At 47.2% G+C, this 23,654-nt stretch overlaps 1 protein-coding gene across 2 annotated transcripts; it reads left to right on the forward strand.

The window, feature by feature from the left end:
* Positions 2,135-23,498, forward strand: LOC110260088 (eukaryotic translation initiation factor 3 subunit C). Of its 2 annotated transcripts, none has more exons than XM_021088039.1 (21): positions 2,135-2,284; positions 2,372-2,511; positions 4,545-4,610; positions 4,707-4,896; positions 5,587-5,712; positions 5,904-5,958; positions 6,069-6,178; positions 6,559-6,686; positions 12,020-12,179; positions 12,550-12,653; positions 13,097-13,238; positions 13,427-13,552; positions 13,667-13,760; positions 14,556-14,746; positions 14,961-15,185; positions 19,858-20,221; positions 22,458-22,617; positions 22,718-22,783; positions 22,872-22,959; positions 23,052-23,214; positions 23,311-23,498. In XM_021088039.1, the coding sequence occupies exons 2-21, from the start codon at positions 2,411-2,413 to the stop codon at positions 23,391-23,393; spliced, it is 2,742 nt and encodes a 913-aa protein (XP_020943698.1). In that variant the 5' UTR covers positions 2,135-2,284; positions 2,372-2,410; the 3' UTR covers positions 23,394-23,498. The 2 variants fall into 2 exon arrangements, with proteins under 2 accessions (XP_020943698.1, XP_020943699.1); XM_021088040.1 differs by having other exon boundaries at positions 2,161-2,235.

The following is a 23,654-nucleotide window of genomic DNA, read 5'->3' on the forward strand; positions in this document are numbered from 1 at the left end:
GGGAGTAACGAGAAATCACTCTAAAATCAGTCATTTTAACTTAAGTCTGAATTTGCATTTCTTCATCTTCAGTGACAATGATCTGCAAATCACTCAACCTCCTTTACCCTTTACTCAAGCTCCCCTGGCAATTTCAGGGCATTTCTTTCTGTTTTGGGAGATAATGAGGTTAATGTCAGCCTCAAGTGGATCTGTGGCGAGAAAGGGAAGGAGAGACGAGAGAAAGAGAGACAGAGAGGAAAAGCAGGGAAGACGGAAGAGAGGGATGACAGTCCAGGATGTGCGGAAAGGCCCTGCCACGTTCTAACCCCAATATACCAGCTGCTGAATGTGCCCTGAATTTTTCTGTCTCTAGGATTTTGTTCATACTGTTTCCTCTACCTACATAAAACGGCCTCCTTCTTTGCCCAGTCTCTTTAAGTCCTACTTTTCTTTTAGAGGAGCGTGGTACCTCCAATGCTCAACATTATGAGACAAGTGCTGAATGAATGAAACTACCTTTAAAAATGTAAAACAAGATGTTCCTGTCATAGCTCAGCGGTAACGAACCCGCTTAGGATCCATGAGGATTCAGGTTGGATCCATGAGGATTCCAGTTTGATCCCTGGCCTTGCATGGTGGGTTAAGGATCTGATGTTGTTGTGAGCTGTGGTGTAGGTCGCAGACATGGCTTGGATCCCGATGTGCTGTGGCTGTAATGTATGCTGGCAGCTCCAGCTCCGATTCGACCCCCAACCTGGGAACCTCCATATAATGCAGGTGCAGCGGTAAAAAAATTAATAAAGAAATAAAAATGTGGAGTTCCCATCATGGCTCAGTGGTTAATGAATCTGACTAGGAACCATAAGGTTGTGGGTTTGATCCCTGGCCTTGCTCAGTGGGTTAAGGATCTGGCATTGCCATGAGCTGTGGTGTAGGTCTCAGACGCAGCTTGGATCTGGCGTTGCTGTGGGTCTGGTGTAGGCCGGCAACTAAATCTCTGATTGGACCCCTAGCTTGGGATCCTCCATATGCCTTGGGAGCAGCCCTAGAAAAGGCAAAAAAGCAAAAAGGCAAAAAGGCAAAAAAAAAAAAAAAAAGAAAGAAAGAAAGAAAAATGTAAAACAGTCCCAGCTCAATAAAACTGCTTGATAGCTTCTCCAACTCACCTGGATTTAAATCCATAGGCCTCCAAGTATCTTCATGATCTAGAGTTATCTACTTCTATACTGTTAATACATTGCTCTCTTTGCTGATAGTACACTGGTCTTCTCCTTATTCCTAGAACCTAGGAGTTTCCTTGTGAAATCAGCTACTTTTTCTGTTTTGTTTGCTGCTGTGTCCAGTGCCTAGAACATTTCTGGTTCATAACAAATGCTCAGTAAATAAGCATTTGTGGAATAATGAATGATACTAGCTTTATATTTATTATATGCTTATATTGTACAAGGCGCTGTTCTAAACGCTTCACATATACTAAGTCACTTAATTTTCATAATATTCTACGAAGTAGGTCCTATTATGGTCCTTATCTGGGGAGACTGAATCATACAGAGATTAGGAAATCTGCCTAAGTGTCACACACTAGTAAGTGTTGGAGATGGGATTTGTTTTTTTGTTTTGGTTTTTTTTTTTAGGGCCACACCCACGGCATATGGAGGTTTCCAGGCTAGCAGTCAAATCGGAGCCACAGCTTCTGGCCTATACCGCAGCCACAGCGACATCAGATCCGAGCCGCGTCTGCCACCTACACCACAGCTCACGGCAACGCCGGATCCTTAACCCACTGAGCAAGGCCAGGGATCGAACCCGCAACCTCATGGATGCTAGGCGGATTCATTTCCGCTGCGCCACAACAGGGAACTCCAGAGATGGGATTTGAATACAAAGTCAGATTCAAAGTTTGCTCGAAGCCTAGCTCCAAAACCTTGTAACTTATCAGCATCGCGTGGACGTTAAAAAAGGAAAATCCTGGTCCTGAGATTCTTACTCCACGGGTCAGAGGTATGGTTGGCATCTGTGAGCAATAAAACCCGACAGCAAAGCGGGTCCCATGGGAGAATCTCTAGGTGGCGTCCTCCCCGCCAAGGTTACATCAGGCCGAATCCCGCCCCTTGCGTGGCGCGAGGGCATCTGGGAGTTGTAGTCAAACAGTACAGTTCGTCGGCGTCCCCCGGAAGTGACGCAAGGGTCCCGCCTTCTCCTCTGCGCGTTTCCGCGGTCCCGGCTCCGCGGTGTGACTCGCGAGCTCAGCTGGTAACTATTTCTTGGGCCTCGTGCTTGGAGGAGCGAAACCTCAGTCGGGGTGCGTGCGGGGACGGTGTGGGTCGGGGTCGGGGAGTGGCGGCCCGGGCCCGTTGTTGTGGCCCGTGACTTTCGGGCTTTTCCGTAGGTCCAGCCGCGTCCGCCGCAGCTGCTCAGCGCCGTCGCCATGTCGCGGTTTTTTACCACCGGTTCGGACAGCGAGTCCGAGTCGTCCCTGTCCGGGGAGGAGCTTGTCACCAAACCTGTTGGGGGTAACTACGGCAAACAGTGAGTAGGGGCCTGCGGCATGGGGACCACTCGGGGGGGGGGTGCGGCAGGCTATGGAAGGCCGTGTATGTGGGAGGGGAATGGAGGTGGTGGCGGTGAGAGCGGGTACCAAGGATGTTCAGAGTTTAAGAGACTGGAGCAGTGTTGGAGGGACAACCTTAACGGCTTAGGGTGCTGTGAATTGTGGGAATCCACCCACCGGGCAAAGGATAGAGTCTTGGAGGAGAGGTTTTCCCACTGGTTGGGTCTGTTGCATTTAGCAAGAAACCTCAGATATTAAGAATTCTTTGATGTGGCTCTTAAGTTTTTAAATATCTGTTAGTAGTTCCCTGTTGTTTACCTCCACCTACATACCCTTCTCCCATCTCTGCAAACTACTTTTTTTCTCCTTTTGGAACAGTAGAATGTTGTTTCTCAAACTTGTGTCATACATATGCCACCTTCAGTTTTTTTTGTTTTTTTGTTTTTTTTGGCACATACCTGTGATTAAGAATGTATATTCCTATCACTTCATTTTTATTTATTTTATTTATTTTTTATTTTTTTGTCTTTTGTCCTTTTAGGGCCGCACCCGAGGCATATGGAGGTACCCAGGCTAGGGGTCTAATCGGAGCTGTAGCTGCAGGCCTACGCCAGAGTCACAGCAATGCCAGATCCAAGCCGCATCTTCAACCTACACCACAGCTCACGACAACGCCGGATCCTTAAGCCACTGAGCAAGGCCAGGGATCAAACCCGCAACCTCATGGTTCCTAGTCGGATTTGTTTCCACTGGACCACAATGGGAATTCCTATTCCTACCACTTCAAAGTCTTGTTTCAGCATAAAACTCACTTTTTAAAAAGAAAAAAAAGGATACACACACGTACCATGTGAATATGATTTCATGTCTTAAGTGGAAAAACCAACCTCACTTGCTACAAAATTGGAAGTAATTGGAAAGTTACTAAGACGGACAAAAAAAGATATTGTTGCCAGTTGAATGCTGTCTGTGGTCTGATGTTTATTTATTAAGGAAAAATACTAGCAATGGAGGTGTTAAAGCCATTGAGACTCTTTTCTTACTCTTGGGTGTTCACAGTCTGGGAAATACTGCTTCCTAGGACTTAGTTCAGATATCACTTTCCTTTCCCTTCATTGTAGCTAAAGGACCCTTTTCCTCACCTTCTTTTAGTAGTTTTTAGTGGTTTGTGTCTTTACATGGTTAATTTTCTGACATAGTAAATACCTCTGCTTGTGTGAGAGGCTGGAAATGGTCATTTTGTATGCATTACAACAGCTGACAAAAGGCCTTACTTGAAGTGTGCTTTAAAGATTGAGTTAGTTCCGGAGTTCCCGTGATGGCTCAGCCGTTAATGAATCTGACTAGCATCCATGAGGACACAGGTTCGATCCCTGGCCTTGCTCATGGGTTAAGGATCTGGCATTGCCATGAGCTGTCTCGGATCCTGCTTTGCTATGGCTCTGGTGTAGACCAGCAGCTGCAGCTCCAATTGGACCCCTAGCCTGGGAACGTCCATATGCCACGGGCACATTCCTAAAAAGCAAAAAAAAAGATTAAGTTAGTTCCCTACAATGAAGCTACGAAGAGGAAGAATAAAACAAGGTGAGTGTGGTTGGAATGGGCCTGAGTGATTCACTTTTACCTGCCCCATCCAAGAAGAGTAACAGAAATCATTTGGTCTTTGTTTTTTTTTGGTCTTTTCTAGGGCCACACCTGCGGCATATGGGGATTCCCAGGCTAGGGTTCTAATCAGAGCTATAGCCACTGGCCTACGCCAGAGCCACAGCAACGTGGGATCCGAGCCGGGTCTCCGACCTACACCACAGCTCATGGCAACACCAGATCCTTAACTCACTGAGCAAGGCCAGGGATCTAACCCTCAACCTCATGGTTCCTAGTTGGATTCGTTAATCACTGTGCCATGATAGAAACTCCTTTTTTTTTTTTTTTTTTTTTTTTTGGAGTAGAAATCTTTTGGGAAGATTGGAGCTAAGAATGCTAGTTAATGGTGTCTCTTCCTTCCAAACAGACCGTTGTTGCTGAGTGAAGATGAAGAAGATACCAAGAGAGTTGTCCGAAGCGCCAAGGATAAGAGGTGAGGCCGTGGGGCAGCTGGGTGATGGGGAGTCTCTCTGGAAAACACAGTGCTGATGGTGGGCAAGTCCAATGTGGTACTGGGCTCTCAAACCAGGTTTGAGGAACTGACCAACCTTATCCGGACCATCCGTAATGCCATGAAGATTCGGGATGTCACCAAGTGCCTGGAAGAGTTTGAGCTCCTGGGAAAAGCATATGGGAAAGCGAAGAGCATTGTGGACAAGGAAGGTGTCCCCCGGTTCTATATCCGAATCTTGGCTGACCTGGAGGACTACCTTAATGAGGTGTGATTTGAGTGGGTGCAGGGTGGGGGATCCAGAAGGGGATCGTGGACCTGGGGCTTTCTCTTATCCCACACCGGGAGATCATGCTTTCTCTGAGTTGTTTGCCAGATAGAGTTTCCCAGGACCTAAAAAACCGGGGGACAAAATGAGGAGAAGGACTGTTTTTCTGCTATGGATTTTAATTGTGCTTATTTCTGAATTATATCTCTTATGTGGTTTGATACTTTTCGTGGTATACATAAAGGATCATTAAACATAGTTAGGAGTTCCCGTTGTGGCTCAGTGGTTAACGAATCTGACTAGGAACCATGAGGTTGCGGGTTTGATCCCTGGCCTTGCTCAGTGGGTTAAGGATCCGGCGTTAGCATGAACTGTGGTGTAGGTTGCAGACGCAGCTCGGATCCCGCGTTGCTGTGGCCGTGGCGTAGGCCGGTGGCTACAGCTCCAATTAGACCCCTAGCCTGGGAACCTCCATATGCCTCGGGTGCGGCCCTAGAAAAGGCAAAAAGACCAAAAAAAAAAAAAAACAAAAAAAAAACACCACATAAGTTAACAGGTAGAGCTGGTGGTAAGTGATACAGATGGTGTATAGATACCAAGACTCAAGAGTCATGGCAAAGCCTGAAGTTCAAGGAACACTCCTTAATCTCAGGTCCCTGTTGGCCCTTTCTTTCCTGTTCGTTCCTTCAGCTGTGGGAAGATAAGGAAGGGAAGAAGAAGATGAACAAGAATAACGCCAAGGCCCTGAGCACCCTGCGCCAGAAGATCCGAAAATACAACCGGGATTTTGAGTCCCATATTACAAATTACAAGCAGGTGGGGGTGCTGGAGGGCGGCTTGCTGACGTGTGGGAGCTGAGATCGCATGGCTGAGACATCAGAAGCATTTGCAAGTGGGAGGCATGACTGGAGAAAGAATCATGACAAAGCTCGGTGGGGCGGAGGGGATGAGACGGGATACTGGTTGGCAGACATCCTTAATCGTTCTCTCGTTTCTCTCTTGTCAAGAACCCTGAGCAGTCTGCGGATGAGGATGCTGAGAAGAATGAGGAAGATTCAGAAGGTAGGAGGGGGGGGGAGACCCTTCATTGCAGATGATTTGGATGTCTAAGGTTAGGGGTTTCCTCGGTGGCCATTCAGGTCTTCACCCTTTTCTTTCCCCTTTCCCACCAGGCTCTTCGGATGAGGATGAGGACGATGATGGGGTCAGTGCTGCCACCTTCCTAAAGAAGAAATCAGAAGCTCCTTCTGGGGAGAGTCGGAAGTTCCTCAAAAAAATGGAGGTATGAGCCAGAGCTAGACTGAGGGCTGGTTTGTTTGCTGTGAACCATTCTTGGGTCTCCTGGGAGAAGAAAAGACTCCCAGGTCCCTGTGGTTGGCAGGGGTCATGTTTAGCCAAGTCTGGTCTGGGAACAGATTGCCTCTTAGATGAGAGCACTGAGTGACCTGGCATCTAAAGAACTAGTCTGAGCCCAGCTCTGCCCCCAGGGAACTGTGTGTCCCTGGAGCGGGTCCCCACTTCTCTCTGGGTCTTGGGGCCCAGTCCAGCTCCTCATAGCCTGATTCTGCCCCTGAGAATATCTGAAACCTGTGTCAGCAGAAAGAGCAGAAAGCCAGTCAGTCTTCCCATCGTCTCTCTCCTGACCTTCTTTTTCCCTCTAAGGATGAAGATGAGGACTCTGAAGATTCAGAAGATGATGAAGATTGGGACACAGGTTCCACATCTTCTGATTCAGACTCAGAGGAGGAAGAAGGGAAACAGACTGTGCTGGCTTCCAGATTCCTTAAAAAGTAAGGAAAGGAATGGTGTCTCGGGCTCCAGTGGGAAGAGTTAGGAAGCCTTTCATCATCTTGAAAGTTGTTGCTCCTTCCATGGAATCCTTTTATTTATGTATTCCACTTCAGTATTTATTTTTACATTTGAAAATTGTTTACTGTAGTTGCTGTGCAATATATGTTTTAAGTATACAACATAGTGATTCATAATTTTTAAAGGTTATACTTCATTTGTAGATTATGAAATATTGGCTATATTCTTCATGTTGTGGCTTATCCTTGTGGCTGTGTGTACAAGCTGTCCTTGCAGCTTATATCTAGTGGTTTGTATCTCTTATTCCCCTATTCTTCCCTTCCCCCTGCCCCGCCCCAGTCTTTTTAGGTTGTGGAGGCCAACCCAGGGCTCTCAGAGTCAAGTATCTTAGTTGGCTAAGGTCTTGCAGCTAATGTGCCCTGAGGATGGGATTTGAAGGCTACAGTGTCCAAATGTTTAACCATGAAATTACTTCCTGCATGTGGACTAAGTGTTTATCTCTCTTTGATGCTGATTAATGTTGATGTTTGATAAGCTACTTAATCTTTCTAGCCTTCAGTTTTCTCATCTGTAAAATGGGGTGGTGTTTGAGCCCGTCATCAAGGATACTGGCGTGGCCGTGAGCTGTGGTGTAGGTTGCAGACGGGGCTCGGATCCCGAGTTGCTGTGGCTCTGGTGTAGGCCGGCAGCTACAACTCCAATTAGACCGCTAGCCTGGCAACCTTCATATGCCGCAGGTGCAGCCCTAGAAAAAGACAAAAAAAAAGAAAGAAAAGGAGTGTCTCTTGTAAACACAGTTGGGTTTTTTTTTTTCTTTTTAATCACAAACATTTCTACTTTTTAATGGTGCCACACATAACATAAAATTTACCATTTTAATCATTTTTAAGTACACAGTACACTCACATGGTTGTGCGACCATCACCCCTATCTCCAAACTTGATCTCTTTGGCTTTTTAATCTATGCAGGTTAGTTCATTTACATTTATTGTGATTAGTAATGTATTTGGTCTTGTTCTTACTGTCTCATTAATATGCTTTCTATTTATCTTTTTGTTTAAAAATTCTTAATAGTTGTATTGAGGTATTGACATAATAACTGCATATATATTTAAAGTTAGCAATTTGGGGGTTCCCGTTGTGGCACAGGGAAAACGAACCCGACTAGTATCCATGAGAATTTGGATTTGATCCCTGGCCTCACTCAGCGTTGCTGTGAGCTGTGGTGTAGATCCAGGATACGGCCTGGATCTGGAGTTGCTGTGGCTGTGGTGTAGGCTGGCAGTTATAGTTCCGATTCAGCCCCTAGCCTGGCCGGCAACTTCCATATGCCATGGCTGCAGCCCTAAAGAAATAAAGTTAGCAGTTTGATAAGTTGCGACATGTTTACACTTATGAAACCATCACTGCAATCAGAATAAATAAAATCCATCCTCCTAAAAATTTCTTTATGCCCTTTTGTAAACCTTCCCTCCTGCCTCACTTTCCCTCAGTAGCCACTGATTTGCTTTCCCTCACTGGTTTTTTTTTTTTTTTTTTTTTTAACTCCCTCTGTCACTAGTTAAGTTGGCCTTTTTTAGAATTTTATATAAATGGATTCATATATTTGGTTGGGAGAGCTTTGGCTCTCTTCCACTTGGATTGTTATTTTAAGGTTAGTCCTATCTTCATTATTTTTCATTTTAGAGATTGCACTTGATATAAATATTTTTTATATTTTATTTTATTTGCTTTTTAGGGCTGCACCCGAGGCTAATGGAGGTTCCCAGGTGAGGGTCCAATCGGAACTATAGCTGCCAGCCTACACCAGAGCCACAGCAATGCCAGATCCGAGCCACGTCTTCGACCTACACCACAGCTCACGGCAACGCCACATCCTTAACCCACTGAGCAGGGACAGGGATCAAACCCGAAACCTCCTGGTTCCTAGTGGGATTCGCTTACACTGTGCCACTATGGGAACTCCTGATATATTTTTTTAATCTGTGAAATTGTACTTCATATACCTAACCCCACTTGACACTCCCCACCCCAAATCTAAACTTAGGTTTAGTTAAAATTTCAGAGGTCAAGAGTTGAGTTAACAGTGGGATCCTTAAAGGCCTTACTGACCTTAAGAGTTTATGGCCTTGTAGTGTCAAGAGTAATTTAGAAGTGGTACTTTACTTGTATAACAAGTTTTGAAGATTGAGAGTTTATGTAAGAGAAGCAGGGAGAGGGGAAGACCACAGGTAGTGGTGAGAACATGGGGTTCCGTTTGCATATTTGTGTGTGTGAATTTATTAGCTTTCTAAGCCAGCCAGGGCAATTTCAGTTGTTAATGGATTATCTAGAAACATGACAGGTGTGTGTTTATGACCGGCTTATAGTGACTGCCAGTATTCCTTTTTTACCATCTCCATCCTTTTTCATCCTTAATATGGATATTCAGCCAGTCTGTACTCCTTCTCTCATCAGAATTTCTCAGCTTTGATCTTTTGGTCAGAACAGGCACATGAAGGAATGAGTTTAATCTCAAGAGCTTCAGTCTCTTTGATGTGGGATTATAAGGTTGTGTAGCAACTTTATACCTCCTGGGTATTATATCGTGGGTTTGGGCAGAAAATAGAGGACAGTCACAGGTATAAGAAACACTTAGGGTTTTGTTGGGGTTTTTTTGTTTGTTTTTGGCTGTGCCCATAGCATACAGAAGCTCCCAGGCCAAGGATCAACTCCAGGCACAGCAGTAGCCACACTGAATCCTTAATCTCCTTAATTGCTAAGCCACTAGGGAACTCCCATTTAGGATCTTTATTTGGTTTAATCTTCTAATCAGGGTCGGCCTATTTAGGAGAATGTCTTTAAGAATCAGTTTAGTGAACTTTTAATCAAGTGGCTTTGTTCTTAATTGATTTGTTTTTTCCAAAGTATTTATCCAGGTACAATAAGATGTTATTTATTGTGCAATTTATTTATTAGCCTGGGCTGACTAGTATTGGAGGTAAGTTCTATTTTGGGTTCTTATAAGGAATGTATGTTAGTTTGTAGCTAAAATGTTTAAATTATTTGTTATTTGGACCATATTAGAGATAGATTATAGATCAGTTGTGTTTGTAAATTTGTAGTTGGGGTAGTAATTCTGAAGTACAAACCAATGGAATCTAGTATCTTGGACCCCTTTTTGATAAGTTACTGTGCTGGGCTCTTAATCAGATGGGAGGATTGGTTTGCAACCTTGGGAGCTCCTTAGTAAAATCTGAAACTGGCTCCATACACTGAGAAGAGACCAAAGAAGGAGGCAGGCTACTCCAGGTTGGTAGGTGACAGGTGTAATAAGAAGGGAACTCACTTGTCTTGGGTAGCCTCCAGACCCATCTGCCAGAATCTTAACAGTTTGTGTAGAGGCTATAATGGGGTTGGTTCACATACTGGGTCCAGATGGTCTCAACATGTATTTTGTTTGTTTGTTTGTTTGTTTTTGTTGCTTTTTTTAGGGCCAAACCTGAGACCTATGGAGGTTCCCAGGCTAGGGGTCAGATCGGAGCTGTAGCTGCTGACCTGCGCCACAGCCACAGCAATGCCAGATCCAAGTCACATCTGCAACCTACACCACAGGTCATGGCCATGCTGGATCCTTAACCCACTGAGCGAGGCCAGGGATCGAACCTGCGTCCTCATGGATACTAGTCATATTCGTTTCCATTGAGCCACGATGGAAACTCCAGATGGTCTCAATATGTTGCTCTCCCAAGGCTGCATCCTTGAAGTGGCTCCTAAGGTGGCATTGTTGAGCTGCAGTGTACCAAGGAGGGGAGGGAGTAAGGAGCCTCCAGTACCCTAGCTCCAGCTCTTGAGTCAACCAGCTCTCAAGGCAGCCTGTGGGCACATTCTCTTGATAGTCTCCTCTAACAGTGAGCAACCAAGATTTTTGTTTTGAAACTTGGATAATGTTTAACTGATTTAAAAGAAGTTAAAAGAGGAGGAATACTCGTAATAAAACACATGGTTGTCTGGATTATGAATCCTGATCGGAAGGTTTGGGGAGGAAGTTGTCTATATCTGATGGGCTTGATCTATGGAATCTTGCAGAGATGCCATCTGCTTCTAAGAGTTATCTGCTTCTGGAGGCCTTTTTTAGAACTGAATCTCAGGAGGGATCTCTGGTGGGGCTGGATGTCCATTGTTAGGATCCTAAAGCAAGGTGGATGTCTAGGGGCTGTAGGTCAGTGGTTGTGGTTGAGGGGTAGGGCGTAGTTGTAGGGTTAACTTCTCTTGGTGTCTCCTCGTGTCTTCAGTTTCTTAGCTGTGTATTTAGGTAGAGGTGTATCTGGTGTTGTCCTTCTAGAAGAGAGGTGTGCATCTGTCAGGTCCATAGCAGAAGACATAAACATTAGTTTTCTGATGATTTCTAATATGTGAATGAATATACCAGGGTATAATCTGTTGTGGGGCAGAGTTCAAGCCAAGTCTTAGGTCTTTCAGTTAGAATTTCATGAAGTGAGAATTTATATTAATCAGTTGTCCTAAGAAAGGAGAGGAAGTTGAAGGAAAGCAGCCAGCCTCAGGAACACAAAGAATTTTTCCACTTTTTTTTTTTTTTTTTTTTTCCAAATACTGGTTTTAAATAGATTGTTGGTTGCCGATAAAAAGATTAGTCTGTGGAATTCCCTGGTAGCTTAGCAAGTTGAGGATCTGGCATTGTCACTGCAGTGGCTTGGGTTGCTGCTTGTGGCATGGGTTCAGTCCCTGGCCCAAGAATTGCCATATGCCGCAGGCACAGCCAAATAAAATAGAGCAGTACTTGAAAAAATAAAAGATAAAAGATTAGTCTGGGAGTTCCCTGGTGGCCTAGCTTTTCAGGATCCAGTGTTGTCACTTCTGTGTTGCGGGTTCCATCCTGGGCCTGAGAACTCTCGAGTGCTATGATCGTGGCCGAAAAAAAGAAAAGAAAAAGATTAGTTTGGACAGAGCAACTAGTACTAAACAATTATGTTGCTTATTGATTCTCTGGAAAACCTTAGAATTTAGTTGTGGAGCAAAATGACAGGCTCTTTCTGTGTCTGCGGTGGCCTAGTCAGCACCTCTATCTTATTAGACCAGGCCATGCTTTTCCCTTCATAAGACTCTCTCAGTGTAGTGTAGTGACAGACCTTGATAAGTGGTCTGGCTTAGTAGTCTTTGCTTTGGTTATGGTTATAGTTAACCATAGGTCATTCTTGTAGAGTGTGACTTGGGCCCAGGACTAGTTGGAGGAAAAAAGGAAGTTCACAGGAGGAAAAGGCCTCAGAGGTGGAGAGAGGGCTGATCTTTCATCATCTCCCCTGTCTCCTGGCAGGGCCCCCACCACAGAGGAGGACAAGAAGGCGGCCGAGAAGAAACGGGAGGACAAAGCCAAGAAGAAGCACGATAGGAAATCCAAGCGCCTGGATGAGGAAGAGGAGGACAATGAAGGCGGGGAGTGGGAAAGGGTCCGAGGTGGAGTGCCCCTGGTTAAGGTGAGGATTTGAGAATTCAAATGAACTGGGAAACAATTTGGGGAAAAAATTAAAAGCAAGAATGGGTTCCTTGGAGTTCCCGCCATGGCGCAGCAGAAATAAATCCGACTAGGAACCATGAGGTTGCGGGTTCCATCCCTGGCCTTGCTCAGTAGGTTAAGGATCTGGCATTGGCATGAGCTGTGGTGTAGGTGGCAGATACGGCTTGGATCCTACGTGGCTGTGGCGTCAGCTGGCAGCTGTAGCTCTGATTCAACCCCTAGCCTGGGACCCTCCATATGCTGTGGGTGCAGCCCTATCAAAAACAAAACAAAAAAAAAAAGAATGCGTTCCTTGTTGACTTGCACATGATAAGGTGTTTGTTGTTTAGGAGAAACCAAAAATGTTTGCCAAGGGAACCGAGATCACCCATGCTGTTGTCATCAAGAAACTGAATGAGATCCTACAGGCCAGAGGCAAGAAGGGAACTGATCGGTAAGATTCTTGGGCCTGGACTGTGGGATTACAGAGTGAAAGCTCTTTTTCTCGAGACACAGGGTGGAGGTTGGTGGGGAAATAGAGCTGTCTGGGGAGGTCCACAGTAGGAAGAATGGTGTGCTTGGAACACCAGTCTGTGCCCTGCTATTTACATTCTCTTTGACCTTAAATCAGTCACTTAACCTTTGGGGGCTGTTTTCCCATTTGTAAGATGGGAATAATTCTCATCTTTAGTTATTCAGTGACTAGCGAGGATGGTATTAAGCATTATGGCTCGTTTCTGTTGGACTTTATAAAGGAGAAGCCGGTATACAGGTGGCGAGGCTAGGGGAGGGTATCGGGAATGAGGCTGCCTTACTCATAGGAAGAGGGTGTGCTGGAGACAGGAAGAAGCTTCTCAGTTTGTTTCCAATGCCTCACCCAACTCTGTGCCCCTCCAGCGCAGTGCAGATTGAGATGCTACAGCTGCTGGTTCAGATTGCTTCTGAAAACAACCTGGGGGAGGGGGTCATCGTCAAGATCAAGTTCAACATCATCGCCTCTCTCTATGACTACAACCCCAACCTGGCCACGTACATGAAGGTAAGGGCAGTGATGGGCATCCCAGGGTGGAGCTGGTGGGTCGGGGGAAGGTGCCTGGTGTCTTAAAACGCAAGGGCTGTGAAAGCAGTCTTGGTGTTGAAGGCCCTTGGATTCCTGGTGACGGACTCTTTGGAGGCATCTGCTTGTCGCACCTTCACACCTCTGACTGCCCTCTGATCTTTTGGCAGCCCGAGATGTGGCAGAAGTGCCTGGACTGCATCAATGAGCTGATGGACATCCTGTTTGCAAACCCCAACATCTTTGTTGGAGAGAACATTCTGGAAGAGAGTGAGAACCTGCATAATGCTGACCAGGTAAAGAAGGGGTTTGGCAGGCTAATAGGAGGTCTCTGGTACCTGCTTTGGAGACGGTCGACGTCTGGGGCTGAAATCTGGACTAACTGATGTACTCCTTTGCCTTTTCTTCAGCCGCTGCGTGTCCGTGGCTGTATCCTAACTCTGGTGGAACGAATGGATGAAGAATTTACCAAAATAATGCAAAATACCGATCCTCATTCCCAAGGTGAGCTCGAACAAAACCATGGGCATCAGTGAGGGGAACAGTGAGGGATTCAGACCAAGTATTATACTAAATGAGAATGTTTGGAAAGCCAGCCCTTTCTTACCCAGCATTCACACCTCAGGGCCTCTTTAAGATACGGGGTCCCACTCCCATAGCTTCTGTTTCAGTAGGTCTGGGTGGGGCCCCAAATTTTGCATCTCTAACATGTTCCCAGGGGATGCTATTGTCTGCTGTTTTGAGAACTGTCATTATGTGATCTCTGTCCACTTGGCTTGTGGAGCTTGGATCAGAGGCATTAGGCTGGGGAAATAGAGGACATTTGCGCAGTGTCATGTGAGTGCCCACTGCCTTGAGGGCGAGGGCATAGTGATGAACAAGACGCCTAGGGCCTTCACAGTCAGGGAGTTTACGTTTTTGGTGCGGGAGAAAGTTCAAATAAAGGAAGGAAGTAATTGTAGATTACGTAAAGTGTGCATTAGAAGGGCAAATAGGGGCCTGTGACAGGGTGACTGGAGTGGTGGCCGCTTTCAATAATGGTTAAAGAAGGCATCTGCGGCTTGGGCCTGTTGGAGGTTCAATCCGAATTGGGTGAGGGGGCCGTTCATCGGGGGCAGACGGAGGGGGACTAGAGAGTGAGCCTGACGAGTCCCAGGAGAGGAGGATGTTTTTAGGGTGCAGTGAGTCAGCGTCTCTGGTGGGTACAGAAAACACAGAGGGAATTGGATTGATGAGACGCGTGTGCTTGGGCGAGCCCGGGCGCGGGGCTGAGCAGAGAGTGGGTGCTCTGCCCCCCAGAGTACGTGGAGCACCTGAAGGACGAGGCGCAGGTGTGCGCCATCATCGAGCGTGTGCAGCGCTACCTGGAGGAGAAGGGCACCACCGAGGAGATCTGCCGCATCTACCTGAGGCGCATTCTCCACACCTACTACAAGTTTGACTACAAAGCCCATCAGCGGCAGCTTACCCCCCCTGAGGGCTCCTCAAAGGTGCGTGCTTGGCTGCTGGGCCATCGTGCCCGAGGCGAGGGGGTGTGTCCATCAGTCCTGCATGTCCGTAAGACTGCTGGCAGATCTCTTACCCCTGGGGACCTTGAGGGCAGGAGGACAAACACAGAGGGACTAGAATGAGGCTGGAAGGAGTCCAAGCCCCTTAGAACCATTGTCTTTGCGCTCCCACCCTCACCCCCTGCTGCCCCTCCAGTCTGAGCAAGACCAGGCCGAAAATGAGGGCGAGGACTCAGCCGTGCTGATGGAGAGACTGTGCAAATACATCTACGCCAAGGACCGCACGGACCGCATCCGCACGTGCGCCATCCTCTGCCACATCTACCATCATGCCCTGCACTCCCGCTGGTACCAGGCCCGGGACCTCATGCTCATGAGCCACCTCCAAGACAACATTCAGCACTCGGACCCGCCCGTACAGGTAGGACGGGAAGGAGGCGCTCTGGCCCTGGTGGTAAAGGGAGGGCCAGGCCTCTGTCCTGTCTCTGTTGAGGCAAAGCGACTCAATCAGATTAGCCATCTGTCTGGCTAATGCAGTATAGGGAGACCCTTGGTCCTTCCCAGATGCCAGCAGCATTCTTTGTTCCTCTGCATGTTAACAGAATCCTCTGGGGCAGAGATTTGGGTTTAGCTATTTATTATACCTTGTGTGTGTCTGGTTAGGAGCATTAGGAGGTTGTCTTATTTAAAAAGTTGAAAAGACATTTTAAGAGATTGTTAAACTGAGAAGAGAGGCAGGGACCCAGAGGCAGTGTGATGTGTGTTGGGACATACAGTTTTGTATGTGGCAGTATTGCGAGCACATTTTTATATAGGAATATTCAAGCTCTGTCTAAGAGTAGATCCTGCAAATGCATGTTTAAAACAGTTATGAGATATTTATGTGTAAAACATTTGGTGAGCCTCTCTGGTGGCGACTTGTGTTGTTTTGTTTTCTTTTTGTCTTTTCTTGAGCCACTCCCGTGGCATATGGAGATTCCCAGGCTAGGGGTCCAATCAGAGCTGTAGCCGCTGGCCTACACCAGAGCCATAGCAACGCAGGATCAGAGCCGCGTCTGCAACCTACACCACAGCTCACGGCAACGCCGGATCCTTCACCCACTGAGCGAGGCCAGGGATGGAACCTGCAACCTCACGGTTCCTAGTCAGATTCGTTACCACTGAGCCATGACAGGAACTCCACTAGTGGTGATTTTTGAATAGCATTACTGTTTGTTCTTTTTTATTCCGTTGTTCTTAAATGGTTTTCTTCTTGGTAGCTACCTCAGCCAGTTGAGGGTTATAAATGAGGCTGTTGGGGTCACATATATATAAATATACAAGTCGGAGTGGATGTATGTTTTCTCTTAGGCAGCTACTTAAGAGTGGTGTTGCTACATCATAGTGTGGGTGTATGTTGAGTTTTGTAAGAAACTCAAAAGTGGTTATACCATTTTATACTCTTACTAATAATGTTTGTGTTCCTTATCAATATTTAGTTGTTTGTCGTTTTAATATTTGCCATATTTATTGTTGTCTAGTGGTATCTCATTTTGCTGTTAGTTTGTATTTCTGTAATTTTTGAAATTGACCACTTTTAAAATTTTGGCCCTTTGTATGTGTTTTTTCATGAAATGTCTGTACAACTTTTACCCCTCTCCTTTTTAAAAAAAAAAAAAATTATTTTTTGGCCACACCTAGGGCATACGAAAGTTCTGGGCCAGGGATTAAACCCTAGCCACAGCTATAGCAATGCTGCATCCTTTTAACCACTGTGCTGGGCAAGGGATTGAACCCATGCCTCCACAGCGACCTTAACCCACTGTGCCACAGCGGGAACTCCCAGTTAATTTTTTTTTTTTGCTTTTGGTGGCCACACCCGAGGCACGTGGAGGTTCCCAGGCTAGGGGTCAAATTAGAGCTGCAGCCGCTGGCCTACACCACAGGCACTGCAACACAGGATCCGAGCCGCATCTGCAACCTATACCGTAGCTCATGGCAACGCTGGATCCTTAACCCACCAAGTGAGGCCAGGGATCAAACCTGCAAACTCATGGTTCCTAGTTGGATTCGTTTCCACTAGGCCACAACAGGAGCTCCCCTAGTTAATTTTTTTATATTGTCCATGAATCCTTCATTTGTTAAATTCGCTTACAGTCCGGCCCTCCATATTCACAGATTCAGCAAACTGCAGATTGAAGATATTTTGAGGGACAAAAATTAAAGTTCCAAAAAAAAAAAAAAACAAATTTGCCTTGACTGGTAACTATTTACCTAGTATCTATATCATATGAGATGTCATGAGTCATCTAGTGGTGATTGCTGTATGGAAGGATGCGCTGTAGGTTACATACAAATACTACACTGTTTCATGTAAGAGGCTCGAGCAAATACAGACTCTGGTGTCCATGGGGGTGGTCCTGGAACCAATCCCCAGTGGTCACAAGGACAACTCTATTGGGTCTAGTGTGTTTATAGATGCCTTAACATGTTTTATTGAATTAATCATCTGCACATAGTTTTATTACTATGCCAATCTTTATGATTTTTTAAATTCTTTCTTGCCATATTGTGATGACTCAAATCTCTAATACTTGGTGTTGAATAGTAGTGAGGGCAGACTTGCCTTGTTCCCAGTCTTAGCAGGGAAGCAGTGAACATTTCACCATTAAGAATGTTAACTGGGGAGTTCCCGTCGTGGTGCAGTGGTTAACGAACCCGACTAGGAACCATGAGGTTGCGGGTTCGGTCCCTGCCCTTGCTCAGTGGGTTAACGATCTGGTGTTGCCGTGAGCTGTGGTGTAGGTTGCAAACGCGGCTCGGATCCCACGTTGCTGTGGCTCTGGCATAGGCCGGTGGCTACAGCTCCGATTCAACCCCTAGCCTGGGAACCTCCATATGCCGTGGGAGCGGCCCAAGAAATAGCAGCAACAACAACAACAACAACAGAAAGACAAAAGACAAAAAAAAAAAAAAAGAATGTTAACTGGTGGAGCTCTCATCATGGCTCAGCAGAAATGAATCTGATTAGCATCCATGAGGACGCAGGTTTGATCCTGGCCTCACGCATTGGGTTAAGGATCCGGCGTTGCTGTGAGCTGTGGTGTAGGCCGGCAGCTGCAGCTCGAATTCAACCCCTAACCTGGGAACTTCCTTATGGTGTAGGCGTGACCCAAAAAAAAAACCAAAAACAAACAAAAAAAATGTCACCTGTAGTATTTTTCTAGGTGTATTTTCTCAGACTGATGAAGTTCTCTTCTGACGCTAGTTGGCTGAGAATTTTTGTCCTTAGTAGATGTTGAATTTTGTAAAATCTTTTTCTGCATCTATTAAAATAATGCAGTTAATACTCTATTATTCTGTTCATATGGTGAATAACCATAATTTTAGATTTTTATACTAGCCTTTCATTCCTGAGACATCTCCTACTTGGTCATGCTGTGTTAACTCTTTTATATATTGCTGGGTTCTGCTTACTATTATTTTTTAAGGCTCTTTGTTCATGACTGACACTGACTTCTGTATTTCTGTTGTCAGTAAAGACTTGGTCTTTTTTCCTCACCAAAATCCGCAGTACCTACAATATTCCCTGTCTTAGTTATTGACAAGTCCGATTTTCCCTAGCCTAGACCAGAGCCTTGGAGTCGTCCTTGATTCTTGTTTTTCTCTCACATACCACATCTGATTCCCTAGCCATTTGTGTTTCAAGTCCACATCTGGGAGTTCCCGTCATGGTGCAGTGGAAACGAATCTGACTAGGAACCATGAGGTTTCGGGTTCGATCCCTGGCCTCGCTCAGTGGGTTAAGGACCCGGTGTTGCTGTGAACTGTGGGTGTAGGTCACAGATGTGGCTCAGATCTGGCACTGGTGTGGCTGTGTCCTAGGCCAGCAGCTACAGCTCCATTTGGACCCCTAGCCTGGGAACCTCCATATGCCACGGGCGTGGCCCTTAAAAAAAAATAAAATAAAATAAATAAAATAAAATCCACATCACTTCCACTGCTACTCTCTGGTCTAAGCCACCATCATCTTCCTGGTTTCTCTCTGCTTCTGCCCTCATATCCCTCAGGCTGTTCTTAATACAGCACCCAGAGTAACTCTGCTAACACAGTCACTTTATATCACTTATTTGTCAAAGTCTTCCTCTGGTTTCCTTTTTTTTTTTTTTTTTTTTTTTTGTCTTTTTGCCATTTCTTGGGCCGCTCTGGGGGCTTATGGAGGTTCCCAGGCTAGGGATCAAATCGGAGCCATAGCTGCCAGCCTACACCAGAGCCACAGCAACGCAGGATCCGAGCCTCGTCTGTAACCTACACCACAGCTTACGGCAATGCCGGATCCTTAACTCACTGATCGAGGCCAGGGATCAAACCCAAAACCTCATGGTTCCTAGTTGGATTCGTTAACCACTGAGCCTCGACAGGAACTCCCCACCTTAAAATCCTTAATGTGGCTTACAAGGCCCTGTGCTTGCCCAGCCTCCAGTTTCTGATGGCATCTTTTACCAGTTTTAGCCGTACTGTGCTCCTTGTTCCTTGAATACAGTTCTTCCCCGGGGCCTTGGCATTTACTTTTAAACATCCCCTTAGGAGTTTGCATTGTGGCTCAGTGTAAACAAGCCGTGAGGATGCTGGTTTGATCCCTGGCCTCACTCAGTGGGTTACGGATCCAGCGTTGCCGCTAGCTGTGGCATAGGTTACAGACAGGCTTGAATCTGGGTGTTGCTATGGATGTGGTATAGGCTGGCGCTGTAACTCTGCTTCAACCCCTAACGTGGGAACTTCCATATGCCGCAGATGCAGCCCTTTAAAAAAAAGAAAGAAACAACTTCAAAATGAGGCTTTCTGTAGTACTCCAACATAAAATTACAAGTTCCTCCACCATCAGCACCATACAAACTCCCTCCTCCTTGTTCTGCTTTATTTTTCTCTGTAGTATAAGTTGCCACCTACATATTACGGTTGTTTTGTCCTCCACACCCCTGTCCATAAAGTGTAAGCTGCACAGAAGGGGGAACTTGGTCTGTGTTGTTCCAGAGCTCAGTGTCTCTTTGTCGAATGAATGAAAGACCTGCCTCGTGGCTGTCACCACTGATTGCATTGCCTTTTGCCCCTAGATCCTGTACAACCGCACCATGGTGCAGCTGGGCATCTGTGCCTTCCGCCAGGGCCTGACCAAGGATGCCCACAATGCCCTGCTGGACATCCAGTCAAGTGGCCGGGCCAAGGAGCTTCTCGGCCAGGGCCTGTTGCTGCGCAGCCTGCAGGAGCGAAACCAGGAGCAGGAGAAGGTGGAACGGCGCCGGCAGGTGCCCTTCCACCTGCACATAAACCTGGAGCTGCTGGAGTGCGTGTACCTGGTGTCGGCCATGCTGCTGGAGATCCCCTACATGGCCGCCCACGAGAGCGATGCCCGCAGACGCATGATCAGCAAGCAGTTCCATCACCAGCTGCGGGTGGGCGAGCGACAGCCCTTGCTGGGTGAGTGTGGGGCTCTGGAGTGCTTGTTTGTTCCTTGATTGAAGGTTGAGAAGCTAAGGGGAGTCACTTTCTCACAAGACGACTGCATTTGATTTAGTGACATGTCCAGGTGTGGTGTAAAAGCCTCGTTTTTGCTCAGTAGTCTCCGTAGTCTCTGACCATGGGACACGTTGTCTTTGCTTTCAGGTTAAGCTCCCTGCCTCCTGTCCTTCTTTCCTTCAGTCCGTAGTTGGCGGCATTATCTTCCAAGAGTAGGATGTTAAATACCCCCAGCACCTTCACAAGTCCCTCACTGAATAAAGTCCAGCCTCCTTCGTCACGAAGTTAGGCTCTCCAATTCCAACTTTTGGGGGGTTTTTTTTTTTGGTTGTGTTTTTTTGTTTGTTTGTTTTTTCTAGGGATTTTTAGGGCCCCACCTGCAGCATGTGGAAGTTCCCAGGCTAGGAGCCGTATCAGAGCTATAGCTGCCACCACAGCCGTAGCAACGCGGGATCTGAGCTGCCTCTGCAGCCTACACCACAGCTCACGGCAATGCTGGATCCTTAACCCACTGAGCAAGGGCAGGGATCGAACCTGCATCCTAGTCCGGTTCTTTTCCACTGAGCCACAGTGGGAACTCCTCAACAATCCTTTTTTAGTTGATAGAAACTTCATAGTATTTTTTTCTGCCTGTTATAATTGTTTTATAAAATTGCATTTGTTTTTCGGGAGTAGATGCAAATACTATTACTACCCCCTTTTTCCTGATTAAGGAACGAAAGGGCAGAAGTTAAGTGACTTTATCCGAGATTAACACAACACAGCTAATATGTGCCTCTTTGACATTTTTCCTCTTTTTCCCCGAGATTAACACAACACAGCTAATATGTGCCTCTTTGACATTTTTCCTCTTTTTCCCTTTCGTACACATTATTTTTCTGCTAACCAGTTAGACCTTTGGCGTTCAAGAATCTAACAGTGGTTCTTTTGATCCCTTTTGAAAGATCTGGTCCTTCAATGCAGAGGTGCGTTAAGTTGTGATTTCACCAGGAAGGGAATTTGAACTGTGCCCTTCCTATGAGACTGGTGCACAGAAGGACTTGGCGAGTGAGCCAAGCCTGCTGTCTACAGCCATATCCCCTCACTCATTAGTCCTCTGCCAGTTGTGTGTGTGTATGTGGTCCTGTTAAGTGCAGGTACACTCTTGGCAAATTTTGTTTGGGCTGTGTAGTTAGTGATGCTTTACTTTTTGGTATTTTTTGTGTTTGTTTGTTTTTGCTTTTTAGGGCCGTTCTCAGGGGCGGCCTATGGAAGTTCCCAAGCCAGGGTTCCAATTGGAACTGTAGCTGCTGGCCTATGCTACAGCCACAGCAATGCAGGATCCGAGCCACGTCTGCAACCTACACCACAGCTCATGGCAATGCCAGATCCTTAACCCGCTGAGCGAGGCCAGGGATCGAACCTGCATCCTCATGGATCCTAGTCGGGTTCATTAACCACTGAGCCATGAAGGGAACAGCCTACTTTTTGTTTTAATTGGGAAACTTCCAGTGCAAATGTGTGTATCCAGCATGTCTTAGGACTCTCTGGGTCACCTCCCTGCCTCTCTCTATTACTGCCTGCAGTGGAGCCAAAAGTAGGTCTGTAAACCTTGTAAGAATCTAATAAGAGCTGTGGACCCTTTCCTAGGAAAATAGGCATAAAGGTACACACTGCCTTTTATCAACGTCTTCAGTTCAGCAGTCCCCTGCGGCACATCATGGGACTGGTTTAGTCTGAATGTAAACAGATTTATTCTTTTTTTTTTTTTTTTTTTTTTTTTTTTTGTCTTTTTGCTATTTCTTGGGCCACTCCCGCGGCATATGGAGGTTCCAAGGCTAGGGGTCGAATCGGAGCTGTAGCCACTGGCCTACGCCAGAGCCACAGCAACTCGGGATCCGAGCCGCGTCTGCAACCTACACCACAGCTCACGGCAACGCCAGACCCTTAACCCACTGAGCAAGGGCAGGGACCGAACCCAAAACCTCATGGTTCCTAGTCGGATTCGTTAACCACTGCGCCATGACGGGAACTCCATAAATAGATTTGTTCTAACATTAAGTGACTTGTACAGTCACTTGGCCGCTTCACAGCGAGCTCAGCGCGGCTCAGTCTGCTTGTCTGCTCTCCTGGCCTGGGTTCCTCCTGCAACAGCGCTCTGGGGCAGGAGCCCTCGTCCCAGGTTTTGCCAGGCCCTGCCTCATTGCCCACCTTTCAGGTCCCCCCGAGTCAATGAGGGAACATGTGGTCGCTGCCTCCAAGGCCATGAAGATGGGTGACTGGAAGACCTGCCATAGTTTTATCATCAACGAGAAGATGAATGGCAAAGTGTGGGACCTTTTCCCAGAGGCCGACAAAGTCCGAACCATGCTGGTCAGGTGAGCGGCGAGGGGGGCCCCGGTGGGTGGGGAAGACGAGACCCCTTCCTTCAGGGACTGCTTCCCTGAACATGTCCTGCTTTCCTCCCTCCTCCCGCAGGAAGATCCAGGAGGAGTCCCTGCGGACCTACCTCTTCACCTACAGCAGCGTCTACGACTCCATCAGGTAGGATGGGGCCGGGGCGGCACAGGAGCCCCAGCTGTGGGGACAAGGGTCCCGACTGCCCCGTGCTCTCGGCCTGCTCCCTCCGCAGCATGGAGACGCTGTCCGACATGTTCGAGCTGGACCTGCCCACCGTGCACTCCATCATCAGCAAGATGATCATCAACGAGGAGCTGATGGTGAGGGCCGGGCGGGGCCGCGGCCGGCGGACTCTCAGGGAGTTTGGAGTGGAGGGGTCTGACCTGTGCCTTCCTCCGCCTCACTCCGGTAGGCCTCGCTGGACCAGCCGACACAGACGGTGGTGATGCACCGCACGGAGCCCACGGCCCAGCAGAACCTGGCCCTGCAGCTGGCTGAGAAGCTGGGCAGCCTGGTGGAAAATAACGAGCGGGTGTTTGACCACAAGCAGGGTACCTACGGCGGCTACTTCCGAGGTGAGCACCTCCATCCCCTCTGCCCTTCCGGGGCCCTGTTCCCCCTCTGCCTCTCCCCTGGCATTCACCCCTGCCCTCCCCGCCTCTCTCCTCCAGACCAGAAGGACGGCTACCGCAAAAACGAGGGCTACATGCGCCGGGGCGGCTACCGCCAGCAGCAGTCTCAGACAGCCTACTGATCCTCCTGGTCGCTTGACTTCCGTCTCCAGTGCCCTAGACCCTTCTGCCTTTAGGTCCCAAACCACGCCCCAGTCATTAAAGGTCTATTTAGAGTTGCCACATTTCTGCTCGTCTCCAGATGTGTGTTGGATGCATTTCTTTGCCAATTGGGTTTCTAAGCTTCTACCACCTGACAGGCACAAGGCTCAGGATGCAAAGATGACTTGCATGTCTCCCTGACTTCAAGGCGCCTGCTGCCCTGTGACATTTGACAGGAAAAT

Source organism: Sus scrofa, chromosome 3 (assembly GCF_000003025.6).
Source record: "Sus scrofa isolate TJ Tabasco breed Duroc chromosome 3, Sscrofa11.1, whole genome shotgun sequence".
Taxonomy (NCBI): domain Eukaryota; kingdom Metazoa; phylum Chordata; class Mammalia; order Artiodactyla; family Suidae; genus Sus; species Sus scrofa.